This window comes from Emys orbicularis, chromosome 4, assembly GCF_028017835.1.
Source record: "Emys orbicularis isolate rEmyOrb1 chromosome 4, rEmyOrb1.hap1, whole genome shotgun sequence".
Classification (NCBI taxonomy): domain Eukaryota; kingdom Metazoa; phylum Chordata; order Testudines; family Emydidae; genus Emys; species Emys orbicularis.
In genome coordinates, this window is record NC_088686.1 from 107,733,771 (window position 1) to 107,749,392 (window position 15,622).

The window sequence follows — 15,622 nt, forward strand, 5'->3', positions numbered from 1 at the left end:
ACATGTCCATGGGACCCCTGTATTTGCGCCACAGAAAAACAGCTTGACTGACTCCTTCATCTGAGTATTCACTAAAGACTAACTCCATCCAGGGGCATTTGTCAGCCATTCCAGCCTATCAGGAACCAGACAAAGTGTCTCTGCAGCCCTTATCCTCTGGTTCATATGGGGATTGACACTTCTGAACCCCCATTAAACAGCCCCTGTGTCATAAGCTCCTTTTGAAGCATTCGTTGTAACATGAGCTTAATTTTCTTACATGGAAGATCATTTTCCTACTGAGCATGACTGTAACTCAGCTAGCAAGTGAGCCTCAGACTCTAGTGACTGATCCACCTTACCAGACATTACAAAGATAAGGTCATAGTATAGACTCCTCTGAGATTCCTTCCCAGGAGCATCTTGAACTTTCACCTAAATGTGCCCATCATCCTGGCTACATGTTTCTCACAGCTCTTGTCTCACATACCTCACGCTGGGGGACACATACCCTCTGCAGCATGCATCTCATGTTGGGGGACAAGTTAGGGATTCGGATAATGTGGACTAGAGCAGAGACCTTGGGCTTGCAGGGATCGGTTGTCACCAGCCCAGCAGCAGCGCAGGGAGCCCTCTGCAGCCCTGCTGCCATGAGAGTGAGCGAGCAGGGCCATGCCAATGGAGCTGCAGAGGGCTCCCTGCACTGCCACTGGGCTGGTGACACCTGTGGGTGCAAGGTGTGGAGGGGAGGCTGCAGTCCCAGCAGGGCAGAGCAGATGTCATGAACTCAACTGCCTCCAGGCTTGGTTGCCTAGCAACCCATGAGTTCAGCTGGGACCAATAAACCCTCACTAAGTGACTGTGCTCCCTGACTGATCATTGAAGCTCTGTAGCAAGAACAGCACTGTGGCTGCTTAATGCGTTCCACGCCTGCATTGGCACCAGACCTGCCTCCTGTCCAGCCTTTGCCTGCTCCACTCCAGCCTAGTTCCTACCTGCCTCTGAACTCCTGAGTCCTAACTCTGACACTGGCTTGTCTCCTGACCACAACCCGAGCTCTGCCCTTTGTTTCTGTTCTGACCCCTGTGTCTGACCACTGGCTTGTCTCCTGACCACAACTCCGGTTCTGCCCTCTGATTCTGCTCCGACCACTAGGTTGCACCACCTACATCTTGGTGTGTGTCAGCAGAGAACCCGGACCAGGACTCTGCTCTGCCGCACCAGAACCGTAGCCTTCCCTGCAGGTGCAAGTGTAACCCACGCACCTCCTGGGTGTGCTGTTCTGTTCCATCTTGTGGCACGAAGACCACTTAGGGCTGGCCTACACTGGGGGGGGATCGATCCAAGATATGCAACTTCAGCTACGCAAATAGCGTAGCTGAAGTCGAAGTATCTTGGATCGAATTACCTGGGGTCCACACGGCGCGGGATCAACGGCCGCGGCTCCCCCGTTGACTGTGCTACCGCCGCTCACTCTGGTGGAGTTCCGGAGTCGATGGTGAGCGCGTTTGGGGATCGATATATCGCGTCTTAACAAGACGCGATATATCGATCCTGGATAAATCGATTGCTACCCACCGATATGGCAGGTAGTGAAGACGTACCCTTAGAGAGAGAGATAAAATGAGTCTGCTCTACAGCTTTAGCTAACAGCCAGTTTGCTTTTAGCTCATGCTGTAGAGGCTCATGCACTAAGCTCCAGAGGTCCCCGGTTCGATCCTGCACGCCAGCGACCGGGGTCTGTCGGCGTTACACAAGTGCAAGAAGGCTGTGGTACTGGCAGGGCAGAGCAGTCCCGGCTGGGGCTCTCTGCTCTACCCCCTGAGGACCACACCAGTCGCTGCACCTTGCTCCTGCAGGGATCGTGTATCCTGCAGCAGTGCAGGGAGCTCACTACAGCCCCACTGTCATGGGAGTGAATGAGAGGGGACATGCTCCTGGCTATCCAAACTCCCAATTATCCATATAAAATCTGTGTCCCCCAAGCTATTTGGGCAATAGGGAGTATACTGTAAATGGAAATTTAAATTCCTGAGCACCTAAACAATTCTATATAGTCACTACAGCAGACAGGGTCAGGAGAGCTACCGTGCTGTAGAACTTCTGGGATAACAGCAATAATAGGAGGATATTAAAAAGAAAAAAATAGCTTCTTACTTTAGTTTCTTTAATTTACAGTTTGGATCCTTCAATGCTTGACAGAGCAGGTAAATAGGCGAACATGTCGGCTCATCCTGATGCCGTTCCCTAAATAAGAGAGAATAGAAATGTTCTATGTTGATCTCTGTAAACAGATTTTAATTCTCTTTCCTGAACATGCTAATATCCTCTTGGATGGCGTAATCATACACTGCATATGAGTTACTCCATGAGTCTGTGAGTGGGATTCACAAGGGAGCCATCCCATGGTCACACACACACACACACACACACACAAAACATGACACTGCACATCAGAGGTGAAAGTGGACAGTACAGGCCAGTACGGTGTACCGGAAAGAAGTGGCTGCCGGTACTGGCCTGTACACAGCTGACGTTAAAGTGCCCCTTTTGTCCCCATCTCCCCCCCCCCCCGCCTGAGCCGCCAACAGTGGGGAGCAAAAGGGGCAGCTGCCACTGCTTTAAATCACCGCTGGAGCCCCAGGTGGTGCAGGCCGGGCAGCGTGGAAGGGCTGGCTGGGAGAGGCTGACCCCCCCAGCCCCGACCTTTTTGCCCAATGCCCTGCCCCTTCCAGGGGCCCGGAGTCAGGTCCCCGTACCAGTAAGTCTTTTACATTGCTTTCACCCCTGCTGCACACACTTCTCCCTCTGGGGAGAGGATGAGAGAACAAACACTACTGGCAATCCCTCAGATGATAGTGATGAGCATGCTATAAGAACTGATATAAAACAAAAGGGCTTGAAATGGATTCGAGCATTGCACTGTTTTTTGGGGGGGCTGGTAAAAGTCAACCAGCTTGAAGACATGAATCCAGAACCAGCAGACCCTCTCTGCATTCCTTGTTCCCAGCCACCCATAATCACCTCACTCTTGCCCTCACCTATTTTGCGCAAAGTGCAGCATGTACTGATAATATGGGACAGATTTTTTTTTCCGGTCATCAGCTAACACATGTTCAGTGAATTGGCCCTCTCCTGATTCTGGCACTCTTTCCCAGTGTCCCATCTCTGTGGCAGGGGACAAGATTATGCAGATGCGAATCCCCTTACTGAGACAGAGGTTGACAAGGGAGGGAGTGGGACCTTCCTGGAGTGTTTGGCCTGGGTCAGGAGGAGCACCCCTGTGGGGTGAGAGGCCTACAGGGGTGGAGGAGAAGATTGTTGACCCTCCACATGAGGTGAAAAGGGTAGGTGTGTGGGGATGTTTTTGTCCTCCCCCTCCCCTGCACTTATTAGTAACTTGTGTAACTTAGATTTTAAAAATCCCTTTTGTGCCTTGCCCTGGATGTCATTATTCGGGCACCCAGCTTCAGCAGTTGTGTCTTTTCAGTGAACACCTTAATGTGGTTGAGAGGGTGACTCTCTGCAGCCCCAGAGCAGCGCCATCTTCCCAGCCTCCTTGGAAACAGGAGGCAGCAGTGCTCACAGGTGTCAGCCCAGCTGAGGGAACAGAAAGTCACATACACAAGATCCTTTCAGTTTTACTGTTAAAATCACCAGCTGCTTTGGTACTTAATGCCTCATTGACATGTCACCCGACTGCCCAGTTTCTCCCATTGATCTGAAGTTCATCTGTAAGACCTTTGTCATTCATACTGCTGCCATCTTTCCTTTTTAAATTACCTTCTCCCTCCACAATGTATGTTTCTCTACTTAAGAAATTATGTAGGTGTTTTTCCTATCTCAGACACTACTTACAAACGTGGCTGCTTGGGTGGCCGTAGGGAATCTTCATTCGGGTCTTCAAATCCGAATGTGCACAGATTTAGATAGAGCGTCTCCAGCTTACAACAGTTTTTTAGACAGAATGAAAGAGCCACTTGATCCATTTTGGTAAAATTATATTCAGCTAAATATAGCTCAGTGAAGCGATTGAGTGCACTTTGCACAAAACTCTCTTCTTGAATTTCATACAAACAGTGAAACTCCTCAAGCTGGTAAATCATCTCAGCATTACGTTTAAAGGATGACAACTCCTCATCAGGCTCCAAAAAAAGCTCCTCAGACTCCAGGGACAAGGACGATATTTTTGGCTTTGTTTTAACCCACTGCAGTAAATCTGGTTTAATTTTGGGTGAAATTTTGCAGCTAAGTTTTTTCTCCATCTCCTCCATTCTCTCTTCATTTAAGAGACCAAACAGGAATCGCACTGTTAACATTAAGTAATTTCTAGATTTTCCATAATTTTCTAACAATTTTTTCACATTGTTCATAGCAGTTTCTGAATCTTCCACGGTTGTTGTTTCTTCTTTCTCCAACACATAAAACAAAGCTGCAAAAAACTCTTGAAAACTCAAGTGAATGAAGCTGTAGACACACTCACAGTCAATATCTTTTTGAAACATGTTCTCATTCAGAAAGAGAGAGTCAGATATATCTAAGCCGTGCTTCTTGATTTCTTCTTCCCCAAAGAGTATTTTCTGCCTCCAGATTCCATCTGCAGCCAAGGAGCAAAGTCCCTTCAAGTTAGCTGGTGTGTGCTTCTTTGAATTGCTGCTGTGACCCTTTAATAAACTGAAAAGATAGAGCATATAGACACCAGTGATTGTTTTGGATGTTTGTGCAAGATCTTCACCTGCTTCCATCTGCTGTTTCAGAACCGTGCAGATGATCCAACACGCAATGGGGACAAAGCACATGGTGAACAGCATTTCATTGTCTTTTACAAAATTAAAGGCTTTTCTTGCTTGTTCTTCATTCCCAAAGAACTTGTGGAAATATTCCTCCCTCTCAGCTGCAGAAAACCCCAAAATCTCTGCATAACGTGCACATTCCAAACACTGTCTGAGTTTCTCCAGAGCAGTTGGTCTCGTAGTGATTATTACATAGGATTCAAGCAGAACAGTTTTCCGAACTAAACTGCTCAATGTAATTTCCATTGGCTGCTTGTCACAGGGATCAGAGCACAGATTGTCTTCTGGCTGATCCAAGGAAAATCTCAATTCATCAAAACCATCAATTATAAACAGGAGTTTATCTGGATTTATCAAAATCTCTTCAACTGGTGCATTTTTATTAGGACAATTCTTTAAAATCAAATCAGCAATTCTTCCTTCCTCACTGCCAAAGTTCACTTCCCTACAATTTATGTAGAAAGCATAATCAAACTTTTCCTTATAGAGCTCTCCAGCTGCCCAGTCAAACATAATCTTTCTTGCTGTCATTGTTTTTCCAATCCCTGCAGCTCCCAGCAGCACAACAATTTGTGGTGTTTGTCCATCTTCATAACATTTAAATAAATTATGCAGGGTGATAGAACTAGCTCGCTTAGTCATTATTTCTTCATGTCTCCATCCCAAGGTCATTATTTCATGTTCTCTTTCCTTTTTGTGACAATGTTTCTTTACAATAATCAGCTTTGTGTATCTGCTGTTTAGAGTCACGCTCTCACCAAGCCGAGAGTTCAAGTCTTTTATTACTCTGTACTTGTTTTGTATGTGTTCTCTATATTTCACCCTGTAATCTAAGGGATTGACGTGAAGCATTAGAAATATGGAATCAGAAATTCAGAAAAAAGACTTATCACTAATGTTACAGTTAAGCTATTTAAACAATAATAATGCTACATTAAGTTTATAGTGCAACTTCCAGCATAAACTATCCCCAAATCAATTAACTATGGGCCTGATTATAAGTTGTCCCATTGAAATTAGTCATGTGAGTAAAAGCTATAGGACCTTCCATGCACATGCAATAGAATTCTATTTATCTGAATGGCCTGCAGGACATCTGAAATGTTCGGATAACTGGGCGGTTGGCTAACTGGGTGTTCAGATAACCGGAAGTGTGGGGTACCTGACTGCCTCCCCCGACTACACAGTCTGATGTGATAAGACTACACAGTCTGAGGTGTTATTTCTTATTTCTAGTGGTAAACTAAACATCTGGCTGCTCTGATCCAATGTCTGTAATCAACACAATTTTCTGTTAGAATGTCACATACCTGGTCGTCCAGGTGTTTGTTTAGGACATAAAGCTGAAAGAGAAATTTGCAGATGAACGTTAGTGTAACAGAATCACAGTGTGTCACGCAGTTAAGGAAGATGGGGCAATTCATCCAATCAGTGGTCTCTGCAGGAATAAGAATTAATTAGCTATAATAATACACAAGCAATAATATGTATGACCGTAGCATCCAGGAACCCTAGCCTTGGCTCAGGACCTCACTGTACAAACAGAACGAAAAGATGGCAGCAGCCCTAACGAGCTGACAATCGTGACATTATTTTATAGAAAATATACACATGTCCTAGCGCAAAAGAAATCTAGCTGTATGAGAAATATCCATTTTACTTTTTTTCTGCTAATTTACTAACCAAGATACAAATAATCTATATTTTTTTTAGTAAAACTGATTAATTATGAGACAACATGCAAGCCTCGTTTAAACTATTCTCTGTAAAGCTGTTGATGACATTTTTGACTGCTTTTACCACACTCTGTGCCCATTTTGTAAGTTAAACTGTAACACTTGCCAAATTTAAGGTATCCATATATAGGAGTACAAGTGTATCTGCTTTTATTGTGCTTTCAATAATGGAGAGTAATGTTATGAAAATGGTTAAACATGGATTTAATACATGAAAATAGCCTTGAAATATTAGAGGAAGCTACAGTTTAGTAATTATGGGGCAGGAAATGCAAACCAAAGGTTTTCTTTAAGTTTCTACATATCTTAAATAGTTTAGTAGAAAATATTTACCATTATTACTTGGCTTATTTTGCAAACTACAAAGAAAATACAAAAATTACATTGAATGCATGTGTGCACACACTGAAAATATATTATGGCTGACAGAGAAAAAAAACATTTCAAAAGAAGCCCTGCAAATCCTGGGAGGCCACCCTGCTCACAAGCTGTCCCTTCAGAAGGAGACAGCTGGTTTTCTTTCTGACAGTGTCAGTCTTGTCAGAAGGTGCTAAGAGTGAGGGTCACTCTTAGCAGGGGGTTAGACTAAATGACCCTGGCAGTCCCTTTTAGCCCTATGATTCTAGGAGGTATCTAGCCTTTGCAATACTTTTTGTCTGCAGGCAATGAGTCAGAGATAAAGATTGGACCCACAGGCTGTGTGCAAGGGGGACAGTTTTTGCAGCACTGTCCAACCATTGTATAAAAGAGGATGTGCCATTTGACATAGCCTGTGGGATAAAGATGGAGGCACCTTGAATTGGATCTTGCCACCACCCATAGCCAAGCAGCTCATAAACAGATGTTATATGAGCGAGACGGTGGGAACTGAAGAAACACATCTGCCTTTGGTACAATTGGTGTTTGATACACCACGACCAAGCCATGAGAGCTGCACAACCATGGTAAAGGACGATGAATGTCATCACAAGGACAGTGCAGAGACAAAGCATGAGGCCAGCCCTTGGGCACAGCTGTGGTTTGAAACTCTGGAACTGACCAGGAGACCCCAAACAATTCAAACAGAGCCAAGTCACAGGTAAGTTGTATGTAAGACAGTTTAAGGGGTCGAAATAAGGATGGGATACTGGCCATAACTGCTCAGCTGGCTAGAGTGTTTGGCTCCCATCCAAAAGATTGGTCAATCAAGACCTGCCTGAGGCAAAGGTTTTTAAACCATGAGCTGAAGAGGCCTCTACATACAAAAATAAAAGGTTTTAAGGCATCATGTAAAAACTAAAATGGCACCTTACATGTTTTTCTTATTTCAAATCTCTCAGCAGCTTAGAATTGGTTCTTTCAAGGCCTGGAAAAATCTCAAATGGACTGGATCTGGTCTGCTTTTCCCCACACCTGGAAACTGAGTAAAGGAGGTGCTAATTCTATAGGACCTAACTTTGAGGATGGGATTTGGTACTGAGCTAACCACACCTGTGCCAGTCTATACTCTTAAAACTGTACATGTGAGATTGTACGAGCAGCCATGCACTTCATTAACCATGGTCTGAAGGGTTGTCTACATCTGGAGTTATTCTGGAATAACAACTCTATATGTGGACACTCTTACTCCCAGTTTGCTTAATATATGTTGAAAGTGGATTAAGCTAAACTGAAAAAAGGCACTCTTATTCTGGAATAAGAGGTGTCCACACATGGAGTTATTCGGGAACAGCTACTCTAATTTAAATTCAGACCTTCCTTAATCTGATATAATTTATGTGTAGACAAGTCTCGAGGACTGTGAAGGTGGTGTCATAGATGCCCCAGGCCAGCACCACCCTGATTGCATGAACTGGACTTCGCTCTCTTGTGGGACATTGAAAAGCAGCTGGAGGCCTTGGAAACTGCAGCTCCCTAGGTTTGCTGGCTACTCAACAATTTGTATTCCACTAAATTTGTTTCTTTAATTAAATATAGCCTTGAAGATAAAGTTCCTGCCTGGAATCCTAGAAAGGTCCCATTCAGCTGTTTAGTGAGAATATGCTGGGTCAGATTCTCTTCTGTGATCAGTTTCCAATTACAGATCATTGATTCTCTGTCCCAGCCCCGGCACAGGTTAGAGCCGCCTGGGGGCTGTTCTAACTCACACCAGCTGCCACTGGTCCCCAAGGAATGGTCCCCCAGGTGGGGATGCACTCCAGTCACTCCTCCTCCCCACCTCTCTCTGTCCAGGACACTCCCTCTGCACCGCTCTGTTGGCTCTACACCCTGAGGATTTCCTCAGAGGGAGAGTTACAGGCTGACTCTGCTCCCCTGGTGCCCACTGAGTGGAAAAAAGGCAATGGAGCAGTCAGAGAATCTGGCCCACTGTGGGCATCTCTGCTCTGAGTTCCCCTGGCTTCCTGCTGGGATTTAGCATTTGTCATTCCTGCCATCAGCCTGTTTCTCCTTCTGCTCCTGCTGCTGCTGGCCCAGGGCAGATTCCTTGGGGAGACTCCCAGGTTTTATAGGAACTTTAGGTTTCTTACCATTCTCTCTTTCTTCTCTGAGGTTAGCAGCAGCTTCTCTGAGATTGATCTGATTGAAAACTTCTATGGTCACATCTACTGCAGCATCTCCACCATAGAATGCCATCAGGAGGTTCTTCGTATCTATTGCATCAGCATTCTCCAGCCGACCTCGGGGGATGTTACCTTTCCCCTCAAAGCCAGAGTGTGATAATTTGTCTTTAAATCCTTTGAACTCTTCCTGAGAGAGGTTGTTGAGGGCATGTATGAGCAGGTCATTGATCCTGCTGCTTCTGTTTTCCATCACTGGGTATCAGGAAAGGAAACTAATACACAAAATAAAATCCTGTTATTCATACTTAATAGGGTATAACAGCAATTTTTCCCATGTAGAGGACAGAAGTGTAGTCTAGTAATGAGAGTAAATCATGGGGTCTCATAACTCCTCAGTTTTTTCCCTCACAAATGAAGCACTGGACAGCTCACTTTGTTTCACAGTGCCTCTATTTTCCCATCTGTAAATGGGGATAATCATACTCATCTAACTCACAGGCCATAACTGTGTCATAAGAGGTTTGGACATCATCCTGCACCCACACTCAGGCAGATTTGTGTGACTACATCCCAGTTGTTCTGTGTGTTCTGGGACATATTCTGCCATCTTTACTCAGGTTGATTTCAGTGGGACTACATGTGGGTAAGGTATACTCGGGGTGAATAATGGGGGCAGAATATAGCTCTAAAAATTAAACCAAGTTTTGGGGGTGAATTGTTGTTCATCAAATCTCTAGAAATTTCCTAATGAATTTATGAACAAAGGAAAGTCTGACAGATCCCTGAAAAGCCACTGATTGAAAATATGACAAATGCTTACCTAAATAAGAATTATCCCCATGCACCTATTTACATCAAATCTACTAGCTAGAGACTTAGGGCCACAGGTTTAAAAATAGCCTCAATTTTTCTATCTGCGATCAGTAGCAGGTGCAGTTTTGTGGGTGCAAATCATTGTAGGCACAACAGGTGACTGGCCCCGAGCCTGCCAAGGGACAGATGGGCCACCATTACACACATACAGGTTCCTTTGCACTACTGTGCCCTCAGCTGACTGACTCTCTGACGGTGCCCCCAAATCAGAGAGACTTCTAAATGCCAACACTGAACACCATGATTATTTGCACTCCAAAAATCTGAGCCCCTAATTGATTAGGGGCAAAATTGGAGGCCAGTTTTTTAAATAGAATTTTCACAGAGCTGCAAAAGAATCATTAATTTGGCCATCAGCAAACAGCAGCCATAAAAAATGAACAGAAAAAAAAAAGGAAAATGGTTTAACAATCGAAAATTAAGAAATCTAAGCAAAACCACAAAGTCTAAGCAAAACCTAAGCAAACCTAAGAAATCTAAGCAAAACCTCAGTGCTCTTCCTGAGTTACTCCCGCCCCCTTCCACAGACACTGTTGTGCTGAAACGCTTAGTCACAGAAAGTCAGATTATACTGGGGGGGGAGACATTTGTTCTAGGGAGGATCAAGCTTTGAAAGAAAAGAAGCTTAAAAAAAGCCATTAGGGCAAATGTGACCATTCTCTCAGCAGAACAGTCATGTATTTAAGGATGGAAATATTTCAGACCCTGATTGTCCCCTGACTACAGTTGAATCTATGCATATAATAATCAGGATGTGGAGGGTTTCTAGAGACCTTTTACCAACGTGGAAATTGTAATATCCTGTGTTTTGGGCTTTGAGGCCAAGATTTTCATTAGTGACCAGTGACTTGGGGTGCCTAAATTGAGACATCTTGAAGGGGCCTGATTTTCAGAGGGTGAGTGTTCGTCACTTACTTGAAAAATCCCCAGTTTTCAGTGTTTCAGGCTGGGCACCCAGAATTATGAGCCACTCTTGAAAACCTTATCTTAAATTGTGTAATTGCCAGTTTCTCCATAGAAAGCACAAACATTGGTATGGAAAGAAAAAGTGTCAATACGTTAAAATGGGAAAAGAACTTCAGCAAAATCTCTGGAGGAGTGATCCCAGATTTGTACAAGAGCCACCACTTCCTCTGTATGCATTCCTCTGAAAGTAACTCAGTATAAGCTGCTGTTCCAATGATGCCTCACTAGCTCTTAAAATAAAGCAGCTCAATAGGGTGGGGTGGGGTGGGGTGGGGGAAGGGGGAGTTCCATTCAGATAAGTGTCTGAAGGTGGCAAATGTTTAGATATCTACCCTTTATTTAATCTTTGAAATCATTGGATCCAGATTGCAGCTGGACTTCTTTGTGATATTACTGTGCCACCCTGTGACGGGGAGTACCACAGACGAACTCTGATCCATTGAAGTCAAAGGCAAGATTCCCATTGACTTGAATGGGCCAGAATTTTACCCTAGACCACTCTAAGCTTATGCCTAATCGCCCGATAGTAACAAAATTCTCCTTAGCTGCATGTTAGTAAGAGAACAAGTCTCCATACACAATTATTTGATTAAACAATGCTGCAGGCTCATTTGGTTTTATGAAGAACTTTACTAATAAAAGGGAAATGGGGGTCCTAGTTATTTCTCAACAATTTGGCTCCACTTTTCAGCATTTGAACAAAACTATCCCCCATGTCCCATAAGCCACCAGATGAATTTAACCACTTTGCTTTACTATATGATATGGACATGAAAGTCTTCTCCTGATGTAACTTGGGCTTCCTTGTTGTTTCTGGTACCTACTTCTTATTCTGTTTCATAATTTTTACTGTATGTTTTTCCTTTCTGATTATGGTGTCCTATCTCTCCCATATCATCTTTCTTTTATTCTTTTGTGTTATTTCTGAAAACACTTTGCAAGAAAAAAAAGTCACAAAGATGCTTTTATTATTATACATTTTCTTGACCTACTAAAAATATTAATAGAAAACGTTCAAACCCCATGTTGTTATTCAATGAGCACTTGCAAAATGGCGGCTGAGAGAGGGTGTGACACGGGGCAGCATTTTGTGGGCCAAAATAAGCTCTGGGTTGGGAAGCGGCAAGTTCTGAGATATTCAGAGCTAACAGTTACAGACGTGTGACTTGGGGTGACCGGACAGATATTTTCTCTTTTATGTGTGTCAAAACCTCAGTTACTTACTCAAATTAAGAAGAATTTGTCTAAGGCAGGAAAGTGCCTCAGAAAAGTTGCTGCCAAAATCTAAATGGGCCTGATTCCCTCCTGTATTTCACTAGTGCTCTGCTGGTGTCACTCCCTTGTTCTGAGTTGCACCGGCATAGCAATAGTGTCATGAAGTGACAATAAGGCCCAATATGTTTCTGACAAAGATTAAGTGCAGGAAAGCATCCCAGCTAGAGTATGTTCTAAACGCAACAACTTTAATAATATTTGTTATTCTTTATATTAAATTAAACCAGCAAAGCCTTTCTTCTGTGTTTAAGGTCAGCAATATGGAAGGTCTGACCTTACCTTCGTTAATGAAGGAAGTTGAGGTCAGATGTGTAAAATATTTACTCTAAAGATTTTACTAATGTTACTTTTCAGGCATTTGTAGAGCAGATCACAAGCCCTATAAAGTCTGTTATTTTGTTTCAAATTCTACCAACCAGGTAAAGGAACTCTTATTGCCTGGGAACTAGAAACATTGAAACTGAACACTCCCAAAAGCTGGGAACCAGAAGCAACACAGCACAGGCAACACTACACAGAATAACACACCGCACTATATTTAAATGCAAAAATACACTGTGTTAATACAATATGAAGGATGAAAGTGAAAATGCAGGAGTCCAGGAAGTTCATAAGCTAAGGGTCTCAGAGTAACTTTAACATGCACATGTTGTCGGCAATCTGTGAAGTAGCTGTGATCTTGAAACGCCACATGAAAGTTTGGCTTTCACAGATTTAATGTAATATTAATGTAGATAAAGAACAGGGAGTTCAATGGGACAGGAGGGTACCAAAAAAAAGGAGGCTTTTTAATCAAGATACAAGAATGTCACAAAGAGGGTCTATTTCTCCTGCCCACCCCAGGACTGTTTTTCCTCACCATATAAGAGAGCTTGAACTCTGTGGAAGGGCATCACTGGGACTGGGGGCAAAAACAGAAAGATGCTGCAGAGCAAGCATTGCTTTCTCCTTCCCCTGTGGAGCTGGGATCCTCAAATCCCCTCTCCCCTCCACTACAGCTGTGCAAATAACTGATTTTTCAGTGTAGTGGCAGTTCTGTAAAATCAAAACAAAATTGTTTTGGATGCAACAAAACCCTTCTTTTTTTTATTTCATTTTTAACCTTTTAAATAAAAATCAAAGGAGATTCCAAAACCAAGACATTTCTAAATGCAAAGTTGAAATATTTTGTTTCCAAAATGCCTAAACAAACCACTTCAAGTTTTCCAAAATAAATAAAATAAAATAAATAAATATTTTTTGCTTCCCCTCTCCCTCCCCCGACCAAAAAAATTTGTCAAAATCAAATTGCAAAATGATTTGGCCAACACTGATCTGCATTTTTTGGTGAAAAAAGGTTTCATCTGAAATAATTCACCCAGCTCTAGCCTCCACTTGCAGACACCGAAGGGGTTGTTGCTTCTTCCCCCCAGAGTCTCTTTCTTCCACTTTTCCACACACAAATACAAGAGACCTGACAAGAGATTCAGAAACTAGAGCAAATGACACACATTCTCCCTTCAGGTTTTCGTACAAGAGAAATCACTGTAAAATATTATCTGGAACATACACCCCTCTGTCTCTACAAGGGACCAGAGAGCTCTCTACATGTGTGTCCATTTTCTGTCTGCACAGAAAACTCTGGATTTCTTCAGAGAACCTGACTGACAGCAATATGACAGATCAATAAAAATATTATGCATCGTGGACTCACCTTGAGGCGCTGACGAGAGCTTATTTAGCTTGAATTTTTTTTTAGAACTTTTTCATGCTGAAGTGGAGGAATGCTGTTCTCTGCAATCTGGTGAAATCTGAGAGTGCTCTCATAGTATATATATGGGCTCTGCATTTCCAGTGTCTTTAAAATCAGTCACTATTAGACTCAGCCCTGCCCCTTTCCTAGTCAAAAAAAAAAAAAGTTCAGCAACAGGAATTAAGGTTGCAAATATCTATCAGTACTTTAAAGGTAAAATTTATTATTAGAGATATGAATGTCTTTCCAATTTTTTTTCCCTTTTAAACCTACAAAGGAAAGTTTCATTTAAAAAACATATTGTGGAGTATGAAAATGCAGAGTGAAGTCACCCTAAAGGGTCACTGAACTTTATCATTCTAGAGCAAATGTCTTAAGCTTGACAGACACCCCCTGCACCATTCCATACTGAGTACGTGAATATATACACACCATCCATCGTATGTGCCACCTACTCACTCCCCGCTAATTCGCCTTCCCTTGACAACACAGCAATATCAACACGCTACATCTTACACCAAAGATAACCACACTGATCAAATATTGTTTAATTAATTTCATTTTTGCCCGGACTTGGGTTCAGACAGAAATGTTAAACTATCTGATTCTTCTTTTAATTTTTTATACTAATCTTTGAGCTTTATGAGCCAAAACCTACCAGCCTCCATAGACAGACTGAGGAGTATCCTTACATATGGGCAGCGGGGGTGGGGTTCAGAAGTTGCATTATAGAGTGAGTGAGAGGAATACTGTGTCTCACTGGGTATCCATGTGTGTGTGGTGGAAGCGAGTCCCTTAGGGAGGGACAGGGTCTGACTGCGCGAGATGTTGATGGGATGTATGGATTTTATGGTACAATGAAGCCTGCCTTCACTGATGAGTTCTCTGTTTTGTAGGGGTTTGTATGTGTGAATTTGGCATGGGCCCCGAACCCAGGTCCACAAGGTTCAGAGGAGCAGGAATGTTCCAACCCTCCATCTAACAGCCTCCTGGCAATAGCTTACCTGAGACCTATGAAACCCAGCCTCAGTGTCCCCGCCGAGCCATCTCTTGTCTCCTGTCTTGTGACTGCGGACTTTGGCTCTGACTACTACGGCTGGCTGCCCATGACCCACCCATGACAGGTTTAGCTGGCTGCTAATTTTTTTAAAGGGTAATTTTATATATATTATGTATACACACACAACAAATCATTTATTAGTTAAGGTAGCTCTATTCAACTGTAATATTTTCCTCAAGCATTGAGGAGCTAAGAACAACAGGCCAAAAAACACACATCTATATGCTCGCTACCTGCACCAATATTAAACTTATCAACTCTTACCTACTTCTACCCTCTTTCCGCAACACATTGCTAACACCCAAGACTTCATAAACTGCTGTACAACCTTTTTATAGTCATACAAAAAGGCTGCTTAGGTTGGAAAACAGTAAGAAAATGTGAGAAAGTGGGGTGAAAACTTACTTCATCACACTTTCTCACTGTGTTAAACAGCAAAAAAGTTTGAAAAAGTAGCCCCGGGTCTGTCTCCCCCTCCCCTGCCACTTTATTTTGTTTTCCTACTGGAAAAACTCGTGAAACAGAAAGTGGGGAAAATCCAAAACATTTCAGAAAAAAGTAACTTGAAACTTTTAGTTTAGATTTGTAGGAAAAAGGGGAGGAGGTGTTGCATTATACAGCAAGAACATATACAATTGTTCTGAGGTCCAAAAGGAGGTAAGGGGCAG

At 43.1% G+C, this 15,622-nt stretch overlaps 1 protein-coding gene across 1 annotated transcript in view; it reads right to left on the reverse strand.

Moving 5' to 3' along the window:
• Positions 1 to 9,298, reverse strand: part of LOC135877392 (NACHT, LRR and PYD domains-containing protein 3-like) — a 47,735-nt gene extending 38,437 nt beyond the window's left edge. Inside the window, exons 1-4 of the mRNA XM_065402820.1 lie at positions 9,016 to 9,298; positions 6,083 to 6,115; positions 3,838 to 5,602; positions 2,137 to 2,226 (exon numbers count right to left, since the gene is read on the reverse strand). Coding sequence (XP_065258892.1) covers positions 2,137 to 2,226; positions 3,838 to 5,602; positions 6,083 to 6,115; positions 9,016 to 9,298 — 2,171 coding nt within the window. The remainder of the gene's footprint in view (positions 1 to 2,136; positions 2,227 to 3,837; positions 5,603 to 6,082; positions 6,116 to 9,015) is intronic.
• Between the last annotated feature and the right edge of the window lie 6,324 nt (positions 9,299 to 15,622).